Raw genomic sequence first — 17,055 nt, 5'->3', positions numbered from 1 at the left:
CTGAACTTTAGAGCTCTCTCTTTTTTTTTTCTTTCTTTTTTCTTTTTTTAAAATAAATAAATTCCTTAGAGGCCTTTTTGAACCTTAGGTCCTTTACCCTTGCTCCATATATATGGTCAAAGGAAAACTTTGACTTGAAAAGAAAAACGTTACACGCGTAAAACTCCTTGCAGAGGCTGCTCCTGAGTCTGGAAATCACAGAGCGGCAGTTGAGCAAAGAGACTGTGAATTAAGACTTCATTGACGCGGGCGTGTGGATAGAGGAGTAGGGCATGGAGGCCAAAAGATGATGGGGCTGCGCCGCTGCTGTTTGCTGTCCGCGACGGCAGAGGACCAGAGGTTGAGTAGGCGGCTACGTAGGCTGGCAGAGACAAAGGAGGCGGCCTCTATGTAATGAGACTGCAGGGCTGCACGACGTGCCGAGTCAGAGGCCAGGCTGCCAGTCGGCAGTAACTGTAAGTCTACGGGCGCAGACAGAGAGACTCCAGGAGAGTCTGCAGCGGGCACGCATAGATCCCGAGGCAAGAGGCTACGTCGAAATGGGTGCACGGCCCAAGGCGAACGGATGGCACAAGGTCTCCTTGTAGCTCTGCACAGTGCAGGCGGGTGGTGTGTACCAACGTTCGCGGCGGCTTGCTCCAAGGCTAGATAGAGAGGAGTTAAAGGCACGGCAGACGAGGCTTCCTTTGAATTTTTTTTTGAAGGAGACACAACAGACAAGGCTTCCTTGGAATTTCCTTTTGAAGGAGGCACGGTAGATGAGGCTTTGTTGGCCTCCAAAACACACGCTTTCTTTGAGATTCTTTCCCCACGATTCACGAGCTCTGATTCTGCACACATCCTCTTGAATCCTCCACAAAACTTCTCTCTTTCAATTTCCACACGTCACCAAGGCCCTAATACCACTGAAACCTTAAAGGTAATTATCTTCAACACAAATTCATCACTTAATCAATTGGAGAAGAAGAGCACAATCACACCACGAAAACGACAGCAGACTGGGAACAATCTCCCCCCCCCCCCTAAATGAGTGGCTCACGCTTCCTCATCTAGAGTATTTATGATATTTCATAAAAGCACCAAGGAGCCGAAATTATCCCTCTTCCAAAATGAGGGATTTGCTTTACATAGCCATCTTAGGGCCCAAAAATGAATTATGTCCACTACAAAATACATTGCTCAAACTTGCAATAATAAAGCAAATACAAAATTGGCCCATGGCCATATATAATGCGCTGTGCGACACCTCGATCGGAACCCTCGCACTTACTCCAATCCTCGCTATGAGTTCCATCACCTGTACTCAAGCCGCCAATTACATTAGTTATTAACAATCGATTGAACGAATCACCGAATCAACCGATCCCAACATAACCGCGCTCAAAACACAATAATCAAGCACAACACCAATAACACTAGCGACATCAGTATTAACATGGAATCACCCACAATACCAACCATCTAGCATGGCAAAATACAAGCTAGTCAAGCGTCCCCAACTAACCACACAAAGTATCCACTAGGACCCCCGCCGAGTGGTGCTACTTTGCCATAGTCACACTTGACTAAAATAATAATGTCCAAAGCAAGATATACCAGAAATATAATTTCCGTAACACTCAGCTCCCCCTGCATCACCACTTCCTTCTGCTGCTGGACCAAACGTCGTTGCTGCTTCAGTGGATCGGATCATGTCTCCTCCTGTGCATCCCTTCAAGAGACCAACCTCGCGTGCAGATCCTTCCAGCGTTTCATAAAAGGTTCGTTGAGAAGCACTCACTGCTGAAGAATTCAGGGAAAGAATGCACAATCTTTTTGCCCGTCCACCAGCTACTATGTCTGCTTTTTATAGCTCCTACTGCCTCTCTATCAGTTCCTGCTGAAGTCAAAGAAGAACTGGAATAGATGCGTATCTTATAAGGGATCCATCTTGCTGGGCCAAATCATGTTCTATTGTATCCCTGAGGACTACTTGTTTGTACTCACGTCTCTCTGCATTGATAGTATGCTTGTTGCCCTCAACAGCAACAACAGATCTGCTGCAACAACAACAGCCTCCTGCAACAGCTCTTCCACAACAGTAGCATCCTCAGAGCAGTTTTTCATGTAGTAACCCCCCTGCAGTAGCCTCTTCTTGCAATAGCTTCTCTTGCAGCAATATCCCCTTCTGCATCAGCTTCTCCTATTGAAGCAGCTCCTCCTGCAGGGGTGTGTGAGCAGGTTGGAGCAGCACAGAAGGGAGCAGAAATGAAACACAACGGGGGAGCTGTAGAGGCTTCTTGGGGTGCATTAGCAGTTGGAGCAGAACAGAAGGGAGCAGAAATGAAACACAACAGAGCAGCTTCTAGGGTCATTTATAGACCAGGAACAGGTCGGCCACATCTACAGACTGGGTTGGTCCAGTCTGTGGGAAAGTCGGCTGAATTTGGAGGGATACAGCCCTATAAAAGGGCCCCCAAAGGGGGCACTCCATATTCAAGTTTGTAGAGACTTCGGTGCCGCAATTTTGACTGCTACCACTGCAGCAAGGAGAACCAGAAGACTTGCAAAAGACCTTCACCATTGGCTGCCTACACAGCAGCAAGGAGGACAAGATTCAAAGGGAGACTTGTGTCTCACCATTGGGCTGGCTAGACCGCAGCAAGAAGGTCAAGAATCCAGGAGCGAACTCTGCCTTACGATACGCTGTCCAAGGGAGCAGCAGGAAGGTGTATTTGCAGGTTACCATTACGAGGCCCACAGAAGCTCTAGGAGAGTAACACAAGCTGTCTGTTTTGAAGGTGCCACGAGGAGGGAGGAGAACAGTTTTGGTTATCACAGGGGTCCACATCTACTCAGCATCCTGCTGATAGGTACATTGTGCCCTTTCTTTTGTATATGATTTGGTACATCCTTTGACAAGAATCTCTCTCTCTCTCTCTCTCTCTCTCTCTCTCTCTCTCTATCTATCTATCTATCTATCTATATACACGGCATTGTTAATTTACTGTCTGCACCTCTCTCTCTACACTAGTACACATCACGGAAAGGAGACTGGATTTGAAATTGACATTGTGTGATTCCTGGGCACTATCTTGTTTATCTCTTTGGTTAGCTTCTACTGTGAGGAGAGTTGGCCTTAGCAAGTGACACGAACCCAAAGCTCCTAAAAACCCCTCAAAGCAACAAGCTGAGACACCGGTACATCTCCCAACCAAATCTCAAACAGCTTGGCGCCCCATACCACCAGGTGCCCTATGTGTTACGCTAGAAGCATGTGCGTGTCCGCAACACAATCCAAGATCCAGAATGGCAAGGAAGAGCTGAGTTTGCTCTAACTTGCACCACTGAAAACTGAACCACTAGGCTCCTTATATAGGCTCGAGCCCAGTGCGCCAAAAATAGCAAAAACCCTCTTTCGAACCCTAATCCATTTGTGCCCTTTCAACTCAACCTGAGAATCACCTACCTAGCCCCAAGCCTCCTCAGGCTTCCTAAGCTAGTCCTGTGCGCCTAAAGCACAAGTCAAATATGGTTCATGCACATTCTGATATCCTTCTTATAATTCTCTCACTTTTAAGGATCATGTTTCTCTTGTTGTTTACCTACCCTAGACATCAATAAGAAGTAGCTAGGACCGTGACACATGTTGGACATACTCCCCCTCCCGAGTTTATGAGAAAGTCCGGAAACTCTCTTTGAAGGTTAGTTGATGTCTGGACTCTGCAGCTCCCAACCACCTCTAGCACAGTCTCCTTTTGTAGCTGACTGCTGGGCAGCCATCTCCTGCTTACATTCATACCTTGGACACCTGTGCACAGCCCTGATCTAACTTTGCACACTCTGCCTAACTGCCATATGGCAGTTGCACAGATCCATCCCTCTTCTCGTGCTGTACATGCTGCCCACATGGCAGACTTCATGCTGCTCATGTGGCAGCCTTGCACTCCTTGTCAGATCCCTGTGGGCAGACTCTATCTCTGTGCCCCATGCTCTCTGACCTTCTAAACCGAACACCATCGCTGTAGATGCTCCATTGGCTCCCATGGAGAAGCCCTCTGGAACAAGTTGGAGTAGTCCTTATTCATTGGTCTTTCAACCTGCAACTCTTGCTCCTCCAGGTCCGTTCCGTGCGATCAAACCACCCTGGTACACTAGATTGGCGATAACATAGGTCTATGACACCACCACCTTTTCTCAGGAGACTGCCAGTGATCTTGAGCACTCCTAGTGCAACCATCATCCAGCTGTCCCCCTCATAATCAGTGAGCAGCATGGAGTCTGCCAAGCACCGCGCTCTCAAGGTCTGTTTCAACCTATCTCCACTCTATCAAAGTCCGCAACCAAGAAACCAACTTGAGCGATGAGACCTTACTCACTGATCCACATAGATCTCCCAACCCAAGTGTATCTCCAAAGAACCTGGACCATGAGCTCCCAATGAGCTCTCAAGTAGGTAATCTTCTAGTTTTAGCATACGCCTTCCACCTGTAGATGTCCTATCTCCACCATGAAGGTTTCAACCGGTTCAACATATCCCAAGCTTCAAAGAAGCACCAAGTTTTCCCTCTCTGCCTTCCAAGAAGACTCGCCCTCAAAACATCTCCTAACTTGAGAAACATGAAGCAAAGAACTATAAGTATACATAAAACATACATACCCGTAGATCCACCTGCTTGAATACTTGCTCTGAAAACAAGCCACGTACCTCATGGAGGCCCTCAAAAGCTTCCCTAGCCTTCTTCTTGCGGTCCTTTGCGGAATGTCCTTGCTAGTCTCAGTAGAAGCATTTCTTTTGGTTCTCTCTTTTTTTCTGGTTGTTACCATCAGAAGCATCCCCATCATCCTCAAACTTGTCATTCTTCTTGGACGTGCCGTCACCAGGCTTGCCTTTCCCTGTGCCTTTGATCTTGTCGTTGACATTGAAGGCCTTGTCATCGGATCCATCATATTTCTTCTCCTGAGCTTCCTCCTACACTCCTCAAAAGTCATCGATGCTGACCATTGCCCTAGAATCATGGTTGTAACAAATCCTTAGTAACTTGTGAGGAGCATGCCAAATAGACCCTAGCCATCCTTGGCGAATCCGTCATTTGACCAACCATGGAGAGTTGATCTTTCACCACCTTCATCTTCGTGATGTGCTCTTGAACTAAGTCCCCCTCATCCATGTGCATGCTATACAATCTACCTTGGTCAAGAATTGTTTACCTCGTACATGTCCTTTGGGATGGTCCATGCACAAAATGTTGTATCTGCAAGAGGACAACTGAATCTGTAGTCGTACCAGCCCCTGCGTCACGTAGTTCCCAATCCCTTACTGCAACGGGATCTACTGGGCAATTGTCATCTCCAATATATCTTTGAGGATAGAGAAGATATTTGGCTTATCTCATCTCTCACGCATATGTATGTATGTATGTATGTATCTAGAGCTATCCCCTTGGTGATCTAGGCCCAACAGCCCCCTCAGCTCATCATCCCATCTAGCACTTGAAGAATGGTAGGAGTACTTTGTACACCTGCCCTTAGCAGCCTGTAATTCCAATCTAGCGCACTCATGCCAATCAGCTAGCCATGATGAGGAGCAGTGTTGCTCCCTATGTCCCTCAATGAAGACGAGGTCATGATGGAGCCCTCTCTCCCTCTCTCACAATACCTCCTAACAATTGAGTGCCAACTCAACAAAGCTTACTACTCCTTTGCATGACATCCTTCGTGTCTTCAACAATCCAAGTTTGAGCGCTCCAAACACATAATTATGGAAGAGTGGTCGAACATTGTAGTACTGCTAGGATGCATGTGGTCTACCACTTCATTGCCAACCGCCCATGCCAAAGAGATCAAGCCACTCTATAAGCCATCATGTTGACGTTGTTAGTCAAGTGAGTTTTGGTTCCCTCTATTGATCCCTACCTCAGATAGAAAAGATGAACTACTCTCGAGAGCCCCACTGTGTGGGTGTGATCTCCAAAAAGAAGGCACCTCCTAGCTTGCCCTCCACAAACTCTAGATTGTTTACCAAGAACCCACCTAAGGCTGTACAATTTGGACTTTTTTCACTAGGAGAATGCTTTTTTGTGGACAAGCCTATGACTCCTATCATTGATTGTTGTGGGCCATTGATCCATCCTTGGACGACCTTTTGCGAAGTCCTTAATTTGGCCCACGTACAACTTTTCAGCTTTGTTGGAACCCAAACAAAGTTGAGATGGACATCTCGGAGTTCGACTTACAAAATCGTGCAAATTTTTTAATATACCACTAGGATTGGTTATATGATACTTGAGTGTTCTAGCAATAACAGCCTAGCAACCATTGGCAATGGAGTGACCAAGACATTACTCCATGAATTTTGTAGTGGATTTGCAAAATGAGTGGTCATAATTAATGTCAGCCTCCTCAATCTTAATAACCTTATAAGAGACTTCATTTCATGTGGTATCAAAGCCAGCTCTATGCCCTAAGAAGCTTCGGACAACAATGGACAGGCATGTGCTTATTCACCTTAAGAGAAGTAAACTCAACAACCACTACCTTAGTCGCCATAGGTGGTATATTCGTACATATGTATGCGACAAAAAAACACGTGCATGCCATTATGTTAGATAAAAGCACAAAAAGCCTGCAAAGATGCTTCAATGTGTCTGCATACATGTAAAGGGCAATCTATGGAAAGAGGCGTACAATGTATGTTCACCCAAAAAGAATGCAGGTGATTTATTGCAATAGAAAGGTCCATACTTGCTTGAGCTAGAGGCTGATTTTGAGAATGGGGAACATGTTGATATTTGCATTGGTTGCCAAAGTGACAAAACCCCTATCCATCAAGCCAAAAAACTATGAGTTGCTTCTTTTATTTTCTTGTACACACATAATCTTGTATTTCTTGTTTTCTCTCTCTTCTTTCTCCTTTCGTCTCTCTGTATTCCTCTTTAATTTGGATATCCTACATCATTTCTATCATTTCCTGTAACAAAAGTATTCACAATTATTTATCTATCATATACCTTCATAAGACTAGAATATATCCAATCTTACAAATTAAACATTTTATAAAACAAGCAAAAAAACAAAGGAAAGAAGGGAGTTTATAAGCGACTTTAAACAAAATTACGAGTAGATGAGAAAATTACAAAATAGGATAAGCAAAGCTACCATTATCTTCACACATGTATCCAAACATAAATTGCCATCCGAGTTTCAAATTATTTCAGGATCTCTTGAGTAAACCCAGTGCTTACTAAGCTTTGAAATCCCAACCCAAACAATAGAAACTTTGATAGCAAAAAGGAAGACACAAAGTTGAATTTAAGAAAAAGAAATGCAGGAGAGTGAAAGTGAGAAAGAAAGAAAGAAAGAAAGATGTATTAACGTTTGCAGAAGGCCTCACTAGGCTAGGAGACAAAGTACACACCAAAAAGAGTAGTTGCTACATCTCTAAATCATATTAACAATGTCTAGCTAACAAAAGTTAACGAATGACTTTGCCAATCTATATGGACATTCAACTTATGTAGCCATTCTTTCCCTAAAATTATGTCCAGCCAAGCTAAATTCATCAACACGAAATTTACATCTTCTATGTAATTCGGTATGGTATCATGAATTTACATTGCATGTTGATCCCAAACCTGCTTCTTGGCTACCATATCCACCTTGTACACATGGTCACTTAGCTGTGTTAGTACTCTGAATTTCTACACAAGTTTAGCATTCATGAATTTGTAAGTACTACCAAAGTCAATTAGGACGTAAACTGTTCTACCCATGACTAATCCATATATGTGAACAAGTACATTGGGCTTGCATATTTTCATGTCAAAGTTACAATCCTTATTGCAAAGAATGCATTCTTTGACTTGATCTTTAACTTCAAGAAATACATCTACATGTGTGCCTTTTGTGCACAAATCAAGCAATGAGCCTTCTTCACATACTGAAGTTTTGCTCTGCTTTCTTTACATGCTTTGTAGCTGCTTCAACTAGAGTCTGCAAAGGACTCACGGCTTGAGTCTATGCAGCCCTTGTAGAGGATATCTCATCTTCTGAAGAGAGAGAGCTACCACTATCAGAGGTGTGAACCGAGGGAACTTGCCTTAATTTTGTAGCAACTAGATTCAAAACTTACGATTTCCAATCTGATAACAGACCTTGGACCCCTAAAGATTCTTCCACTTGGATAAAAAACTTTGAAATTCCTTTCTCTATGGCTTTTGATAGGCACGAGAAGAAAAAAGTAAAGTTTTTCGTACCTTAAAGAAAAGCTCCCTTTAAAAGGCAATAGGAAGAATATGAAAATCACCAATATCAACATGTCCTAAAGAGCTATCAATGAAACGAGCAAAGTTTTACTAGTGCAACCAACAAGGGCTACTAAGAATGGCTAGCTTTCCATGCATTGTAAGGTTTCTACCAATGTCTATCCTAACGTTTTCACGCATTTCCAAGAAATCATACGATGCTTCCAAACTCCTCCAATCCAATGAGGAAGACCACGCATAACTTGAGGTGACTTCAATATAATATCTTATCAAGCTTAGGAGGAGTAACTATTGTGATTATAAGCTCTTTTCTTAACATGGGAGCACTTTAAGACCAAGAACTTGGGACTTCAGAAACTTCTCTAACAATACTTTCAACTGAAAGCAATGTTGATTTCTTAAATGAAAACCTTGACAAAAGAAGTTTCCTGAAGCATAGGGAAGTTTAAAAAGAACCTTAATATTATACCTTTCAGAAACCTTAACAAAAATTTAACCAAAAACATAAGCGATCCAAGAACTATAACCTTCTCTTATAGTCTCTATAGGCCAAAATTCTCGGGTTTGAGAATTACAGTAAATGCTTGGAGTGATTCATCGCTACGCTTCATTGTAGTTGATTCAAGAAGATTTCTCATGCAATTCAAGAATCAGGCGGGCCCCATAATACCAATGGATACCAATACCAATGTAACTGAATTGATCTAACGGTGGTCGTAACCAAATAGCGTGCTTAATATATTATAGATGTTATTAGTCTTTGGATGAGTTGAGAGGATTCGTTTGACTAGCCCTTTTATTCTTGTGATTAGCCAACTTCCCTTGTAAATTAAAACCTGTAGTAAAGTTCAAATCCAAAAAAGTTTCACGGCATATATGCCTTGAAAACTTCTTTCAAGTAAGCCATTCTTCTTCAATATGCTCAATAGGAAAACAATGAAAGGCTTCAAAACCAGATTTTTCCATTGTTGCATTTAAGGTTTCAAATCTCCAATCAAAGAATCATTTTTATGAACTTTCCTAGCTTCCCTAACATGCTCTTGAAAACACACAAAAGCAGTATGATAAGTTTGACCAAATAAAGCATACTACTACCATGAATATTGTAGATAATATAGATTATTGGGACGTCTAAATAGGACTGAAAGGTTGAGGGCTGCAAAGATGTTTACTCCTAAGGCATTTTCATTTATTGAGAATCGTTATATCGTTATTTGTATAATGTGTACTAACGAATATTGACTTAAAACTAGGCCATCTGATGAAACCTTCCCCAAAATCATGAAGTTTATTCAAATTCAATCTAGCTAAGAAATCAATTCTATATCTATATGGGTTTCCCACACGTCTAGAAAAAAAACAATGGGTGGAAGAGTTGAAAGAACATGCCTCATGAGAGTTGAGATTTGTAGAAGTCATGTTTAAATTTTCAATAGTCAGGATGGTGTTTAAGACCAGGCCCGCCAAAGGGGCAAATGATCTGAGGTCAGAAAGGGTAGTGTTGACCACACCCTGGGGGCCCTAAAGAGGCTGCTCGATACACTTAAGAGATCGTCGACAATAGCGTGCAGCCAAATAACCTTGGCTTGTTGTTAGAATCCCTACTTAGTTCCCCCTCACACCAAAAACCTTTCAAGAAACTGCACAAGAAGCCCTTGGTCCAAGAAGGACCCAAATAACTGCAATGACAGATAGATAGGGAATAAAAAAGGACATGATGAGGAGGAAGTACACCAGAAAATCTTAGCAACCCAAGAAAGATAACACACATGCAATAAGAAACTCAGCCACACTAGATAAAGCATCAACTAACTGAATAGGCAAGGAGGTAACAGCATAACAGAAAGCAAGAATCATTGAAGAAGTTACAACAAAGCAAAGAAAAGAAAAAATATACTCGGCAAGCAAAATCACTCAACATATGCGAGAACTCAACACACAAAAAGCTAGTTTTCAGGGCATACGGGGCATACACACCCTATAGAGATGAAGCAATGAAGCACAACAGTTCGACACTAGTTGGACCAAAATTCTTATAGAGCTTGCATGTCCACTAACGTGTCATAATTTTGTATTCCGTGTATCCCTCCTCATGCTGAAGGCAGCCATATTGCAGTCCCCCAATGTGTAAGATCATCTTATTGTGTGCTCTGGTTTCCTACTCTTTTATTTCCACATAAAGGTCCGCTCTATTGACTTTGTTGCTAGCATCAACAACCATTTCTGGCTTGATTGATGATCATATCCTTAACCATGGAGACAAGTATTGGTGCTTATGGAGATGCATTAAATTTGTGTATGACCTCTGCAATGATTTCCATCTTTCCATACTTTTCATATCCTGCACTTTTCTCCCAAGGGCTACAAGTTGAAACTTGAGCTTTCTGATTGCTTGTTTTGCAAGTAGTAAATTTGCTCCTGCGGATCTGAGATGATCCTCCATCTCTAGTATGTCTTTTCACAAAGGAGAGGTGTCGATAAGGCTACAATGGCTGTATATGAAGGCTGCAATGGCTGAATATGAAGGCTTGCTTACTGGGGTGGAGGTGGCAAACATCTTCATCTTGGGAAGCTCCATGGTGACCTGGATAAATCTGGGTACCCCTGTGCTGAAATTAAACCCCAAGTTGGGCCACATGTTCGGCCCAGAACCTAGAACGACCTATGAACTGGACGACTTGTGAGCTAAACTGGAACCTACAAACTGAACTGAGCCAAAACCCACTGGAAGGTAAGAGCCTAGAGCTTGGAGCCTAGAGCAAGACGGGGAACAAGGGTTGTTGGATTGGTGTGGCTGTTCAACAACTTGTTAGGTGAGCCTTCCTCCCTTTGATGCACCTACCAGCTACCTGCGACAACCTAGGAAATTTCGCCTAGGGCCAAGAGAGGCACAAAGAACCTCAAGATTGAAGTTGGTCATTGGTGGGGTTTAAAAAAGGCCCCACTAGAGGGGGCTAGGCAAATGAAAGCCCTTAGGGGCAACCTCATGCAATCCCTTTTGGAAAGGAAGCCTTTGAAAGGCCTTGGCTGAGAAATGGCGCGGGAGAATCACGGACGACAGGAGATGGTCTTTTTCACGCAGCCAGACAAAGGCACCTTGTGGCCGTACGACGGTACGGAAGGGACTTACAGGCTATGTACGGCCACCATACGGGCTGGCAGTGGCATGCTGAACAGAGGGAACGAGCTATGGAGTACAGCAGCTACCATACGGACTATAAAGACATTCCGTACGTGAGCAATTAATGCGATTGTACGGCTTGCTTGGGCTTCCTTCTACGGGCTGTACGGAAGAAACCAGCCATTAAGCACGGGCTGTACGGAGGAGTTTCCTTGCTGTTGTACGGGTTGGTACGTACGAACTATACGGGCTGGTACGTCTTAATTGTACGGGCAAATGCATAGGGGCTGTACGGGAGGCACAGGCTGCAAGATGGCCATGGGATTCAAGGTGTTGGTCTTGGAGTTGTACGGGTTGTACGACAGCCTCCCTTTCGCTTTTGATTAAGAGCTCCTGGTTGGTAAAGGGCATATTTATGCCTTCTAGTGATTGCCCGTGTGCATTGGGCTGGTTGTTTTGAAGAGACTTGTTTGGCAGGGTGGTTTACAATGAATGCTTGCAGAGGTTCGTTCGTGCTTCTGAGCAGTTCAGTTATGCTTTCACCCATTGTTTGGGTATTCCGGTGAGTCAGTGGACACTTGTGGTTGTCAGGGGAGCGTGTGGCCTGGTTTGGGCTGCTAGTAACCACTTCCAAGTTAAATGCAGGTGTTTGCACTGAGAATGGATGCCTAGGGTCACATGGGTGTGAGAGCGGAGCCCCGTAGGGCTCATGTGTTGTGATATCGATGCCTATTGTGCGTGGGAAGAGCACTGAATGCAAGTGGGTTCGAATTCATTGTGTATCCTATTTGTTGGCTTTGGTAGGTAACATGTTCCATGTGGGAATATGTTTTTGGTTTCTCCAGGAGATGGGTCACATGCAGGCAGTGGTTGCTATGCAAACGGCACATCTTTGGTACAGCCTCATTGCTGAGTAGGTAGGGGTCGGGAAATCCATGCTTGGAATGGGAAATATCCCTGGAACCCTGAGAGGGATGGTACAGGTGTGACTGCCATAGTGTTTGCTATGTTGTAATGCTAGTTCTCTTATGAGAAACAAGTTGAAGTATCAGCATATTTGCTGCCCATAGGGTGAGAGACTATAGGTAGTGGCAGTACTGGACAGTTGAGAAAGCGTATGTATGCTTTATTTCTCTGCATTGAGCAGATGGACGACTAATTGGGCACTAGTGACAGCTTTCGGGAACTGAGTGGCTGAGTGGGCTGCTAGTAACAGTTCCAAGCTGAGTGAAATCAATCTGGAATAGAGATGGATGCTCATTGCCAGATTTAGTGAGAGCAGTGAATAGTAAAGGCTATGCAGGGTATGTGGATGCCCACTAGGATGTGGAATGCCCCAAATGTAAGAAGGAATGTATCCTTTATGTATCCTGGATTTCAGGGCCTCTCACTTAATTAAACAAATACCGAAAGGGACGCCAAGGTTTGGGGCCAATCTGTGTCTTGGTCTTGGTGCAAGGGCACTCTAGCTCCCAATCTGCTGGTAATACTTTTGCTGAATTGTTAATGTAACAGTGTTGTCTGGTTACTTGTTAGTTTTATTGCCCTTTAATTTATTGAAGGCCGGTTTCATGGTTCTGGCGCCGGGGCATCACCAGCTTCCTCAAGGAGGTGAGTCCATGGTTGCTTTGATGAGGAGACATCACCATCTTCTTTAAGGAGGTGAGGCTGTGGTTGTCTCTGGTGCAAGTATTGCTTGCTGTAATTGAATTGAAGCAAGGAGAATTCAGCAAGTATGTCACACAGTTAGGAGGATTGGGATAGCGGACAGCAGTCTCTCAAGATGGGCAATCTTTGTTTGAGGAGGCCTTTGTTGATGATGATCAGAATGCTAATAGGCAGCCATATGGACCTATGCCATTGACTGGACAGCCAATAGCTATGCCAAATGGACAGGATGCTCCGATGCAACAGTTTATTCATGATCCTAGTGTAGATTTGCATGGTCATGGCAATGTTTTTCACATGCAAATCTGGGACAGCAAGTCATTCCGCACCCCATAGTGCATCCAGGATATTTTGGAGGTGGTTTAAGTGTCTCAAGCAATGGCTGGCCAAGTTGGGAATGCTTGGAAATCACCTTGTTGGTTTTCAGCCTGGAATGCAAGGTATGCAAGGCACTATGCTTGGGGGTATGCAGGTTGGAATGCAGAGAGTTATGAATGGAAACACTGGCATGCAGCCAGAAATGCAAAATGGAATGCATGGCATTATGGGAGCTCCTGTAGGCATGCTTGGTATGCAAGGCACTGCCCAGGTTAAATGCAGGTGTTTGCACTAAGAATGGATGCCTAGGGTCACATGGGTGTGAGAGCAAAGCCCCACCGGGCTCATGTGTTGTGATATTGATGCCTACTGTGAGTGGGAAGAGCACTAAATGCAAGTGGGTTCGAATTCATTGTGTATCCTATTTGCTGGCTTTGGCATGTAACATGTTCCATGTGGGAATATGTTTTTGGTTTCTCCGGGAGATGGGTCACATCCACTCTTTGGTACAGTTGAGTAGGCAGAGGTCAGAAATCCATGCTTGGAATGGGAAGTATCCCTAGAACCCCGAGAAGGATGGTACCCGTATGACTGCCATAGTATTTGCTATGTTGTGATGCAAGTTCTCTTATGAGAAACAGGTTGAAGTATCAGGATATTTGCTGCCCATAGGGTGAGAGACTATAGGTAATTGGTCTTGGACAATTGAGAAAGCATATGTATGCTTTCTTTCTTTGCATTGAGCAAATGGATGACTAATTGGGCACTAGTGACAGCTGTCGGCTGAGTGGGCTGCTAGTAACAGGCTGAGTGCAATCAATCTGGAATAGAGATGGATGCTCATTGCCAGATTTAGTGAGAGCAGTGAGCAGTAAAGGCTATGTAGGGTATGTGGATGCCCACTAGATGTGGAATGCCCCAGTTGTAAGAAGGAATGTATCCTTTATGTAGCCTGGATTTCACGGCCTCTCACTTGATTAAAGAAATACTGGGGCGCCAAGGTTTGGGGCCAATCTGTGTCTTTGTCTTGGTGCAGGGGCACTCTAGCTCCCAATGTACTGGTAATACTTTTGCTAAATTGTTAATGTAACAGTGTTGTCTGGTTAGTTGTTAGTTTTACTGTCCTTAATTTATTGAAGGACGGTTTCACGTGTGGTGTGGATCGACCTACGAATGGAAGACTGTCCATCCTGCGGCCACGGAAGATCTCTTATTTCTTATGGTTGGTCGCCCACAGGGGCTTGCCCATAGTCCCTTGGCTGAAGCAAATGCGGGTGGATGCCACCGCTGCATGGACAGAGTTCTGGAGATGACCCCACACTGCTTATGGAGTTACCTAGTGCTCAAAGGATCTAGTTGGGATGCCTATAGATTGTGGTTTGGATGCAGAGGATCCAACAGGATTTCACTTGGGGCATGGCAGCTTGGTTGACAAAGGGGGGGGGCATGCCGCCTTGCACATTGATGAGGTCTCCCCAACCTACAGGATACAAGGACAGCATTTACACGATTGAGCTACATGAGGCAGTCCCACCAACTTGGCATCGTCCTCTTTCTTCTCCAAAGGACAGCATGTGGGAGATACTGGCCAGCATCGCACGGCGTGGAACATTTGGTTTAGGCGTTGCAAGCTAGTGATGGGCGAGCACCGTGTTCCACCGGCGGCAAATTTGGTTGCCATCTGATGGGGTATCATCTACACCCTGCACACCACTTGGGAGCGTGGGGCATTGGGTTCTAGAGGTGGGAGCGCTTCTACAAGGCTTGGCATGCAAGCATTTTGTAAATTTTGCGCCGCGTGGTATTCACTGATTGTATAGTCCTTCCTTGCTGTCAACCCTTGTTCCAGAGATACCCTCGAAAGAGCTGGGTTTTTTGGAAACAGGCTGATCTTCTTTCAGCCAGTTTTTTGTAATCTTGTTTCTCATGGGCATGTGGTTGATTTTTCCAAGCATTAATAGAAGGTTCCTTTCTCTGTAAAAAAAATAATTGATGCCGCAGTCCGTAGTATGATTCACACTGTTTGCTGATTCATTGTTAGAAGATTCACACTGTTTGCTGATTCCTTTCTCTGTAAAAAAGATAATTGATGCGCCAGTCCGTAGTATGATTCACACTATTTGCTGATTCATTGAGTTTTTTCAAACACTTCAACATTGGTTTAAGACTACTGTTTCTTTAAAGCCTACTTTTAGATTTTCACTGAAATAATATTTCCGCTAACTGAGTCATCAAACAGTGCTTCCAGGTTTTCATACCGTTCGCAAGTATTGCGCACAAATCCCTCTGCCAGGGTTCTCTGCTTGCAGCTGCGTGGGGTCTGCATCACAGCAACCATTTCTTTTCAGAAATTAAGGCCATGATATGACGTTTCATTAGATTTACTGTCTTGTTATATTGGTTGCCATGCCCCAATGGCACCCATTTACCTCAAACGTTCACAAAGAGAGCATATTGCACTTTCCTGAATTATTGGATAATAATCTTTCCGTTCTATCTTATTTTCTTATTTGCAACGCTCCAACTGCAACTGACAAGCTCTTACTTTGCTTCATTGTGATTGATTCAACTTAAGCAAACGTGTAAACACCGTCTCATTACACAAATTATCATGTTCATTCTCCAAACCTTTGAAGGAGTCGAACCACAGCTTCTTAGCACGTTGATGCATGGCCCCCTGCAAATGGCGACGCCGAGCTACAGGCGTATCCTGAAATTGCTTGTCACAATAATCGCAATAATATTTCGGCACGGGCATGGTGCAAATTCACTTGGAAACGAATAAGGAGCCGAGCAAATTTGAATTAGCTTTTGGTCTTCACGCCAAGTAATGGTAGTGGAACAACCTACTGACCCAGATTTAGGAGGTTTCACAAACGGGGGACCATGTGCCCTACATGTCCCAACGGCTAAGGGGGAGCTTGGACAAAGCACTCTCACAAACGGGCACCGGACAAACATATAAATTTAACTATATCAACAAATGAGAAGTGGCCAAGTGGTTTTATCATGGTAAATTCTCTACTCTTGTCCGCCTCCAATTTTTTTTGGGCGGCCTTGGACTGCCGCCTAAGAAAAATCCTCTGCCCAAACTTTATTGGAATGCCACATAAGCATGTCTACGCCCATTCGTGAAACCATTTGAGGGTGGACAATTGAAATGGCAGCATGCTATTCGCGGATATCATTTTTGCTAGGACGTCCACGCCCGTTTAAGAATCCTACCTTATTCGTTCATCAATTTTTTTGCTTTTGCACAGCACATTGAATTTAGCATGTCAAATTACATCTGGCAAGGCGCACATAAGAGCTTTGTTGGCCTGCCCAAGGGGGGCAAGGGTATAGTGTGTGTGTTTAGTGAAGCCAAAATTCACAATTTTCTTTTTGTGAAAGTCCTAAATTTTATGATTGGCCCAACTCCCCACGTTCTATTTCTTTGCATTTACTCTCTCTCTCTCTTTCCCCCCCCTCTCTCTCTCTCCGACATGACTATGTTGTACTTAGTACTTAGAACTATGCTCGTTTAGTAGTTCCACAAACTGCTCGTTTAGTAGTTCCACCTTTTTGGACAATTGTAATATACTAATATGGCATGACAAAGCACAACAATTAGAAAACCATTTTGTCACTATAGATTATTGCACACGCAATCATGTATGGGTCAAATTTTTGGTATTGCTAGCACCAACTTGTAGGAGGTTATCA

The 17,055-nt window shown here is 44.0% G+C and overlaps 1 protein-coding gene across 2 annotated transcripts in view; it reads right to left on the bottom strand.

Moving 5' to 3' along the window:
- LOC147882890 (C2H2 and C2HC zinc fingers superfamily protein) overlaps window positions 1-16,267 on the bottom strand; it is a 41,610-nt gene extending 25,343 nt beyond the window's left edge. For both annotated transcript variants that reach the window (XM_087401007.1, XM_087401008.1), the window contains exons 1-3: window positions 15,979-16,267; window positions 15,609-15,670; window positions 6,724-6,799 (exon numbers count right to left, since the gene is read on the bottom strand). In XM_087401007.1, the coding sequence (XP_087257133.1) occupies window positions 6,724-6,799; window positions 15,609-15,670; window positions 15,979-16,108 (268 nt within the window). In that variant the 5' untranslated portion in view covers window positions 16,109-16,267. The remainder of the gene's footprint in view (window positions 1-6,723; window positions 6,800-15,608; window positions 15,671-15,978) is intronic.
- Between the last annotated feature and the right edge of the window lie 788 nt (window positions 16,268-17,055).

This window comes from Dipteris shenzhenensis, chromosome 29 (assembly GCF_047967505.1).
Source record: "Dipteris shenzhenensis isolate YYH24624 ecotype China chromosome 29, Dip_SZ_1.0, whole genome shotgun sequence".
NCBI lineage: Eukaryota > Viridiplantae > Streptophyta > Polypodiopsida > Gleicheniales > Dipteridaceae > Dipteris > Dipteris shenzhenensis.
The sequence above is the reverse complement of the archived record's forward strand: the minus strand, read 5'-3'. Positions and strand labels throughout refer to the sequence as shown.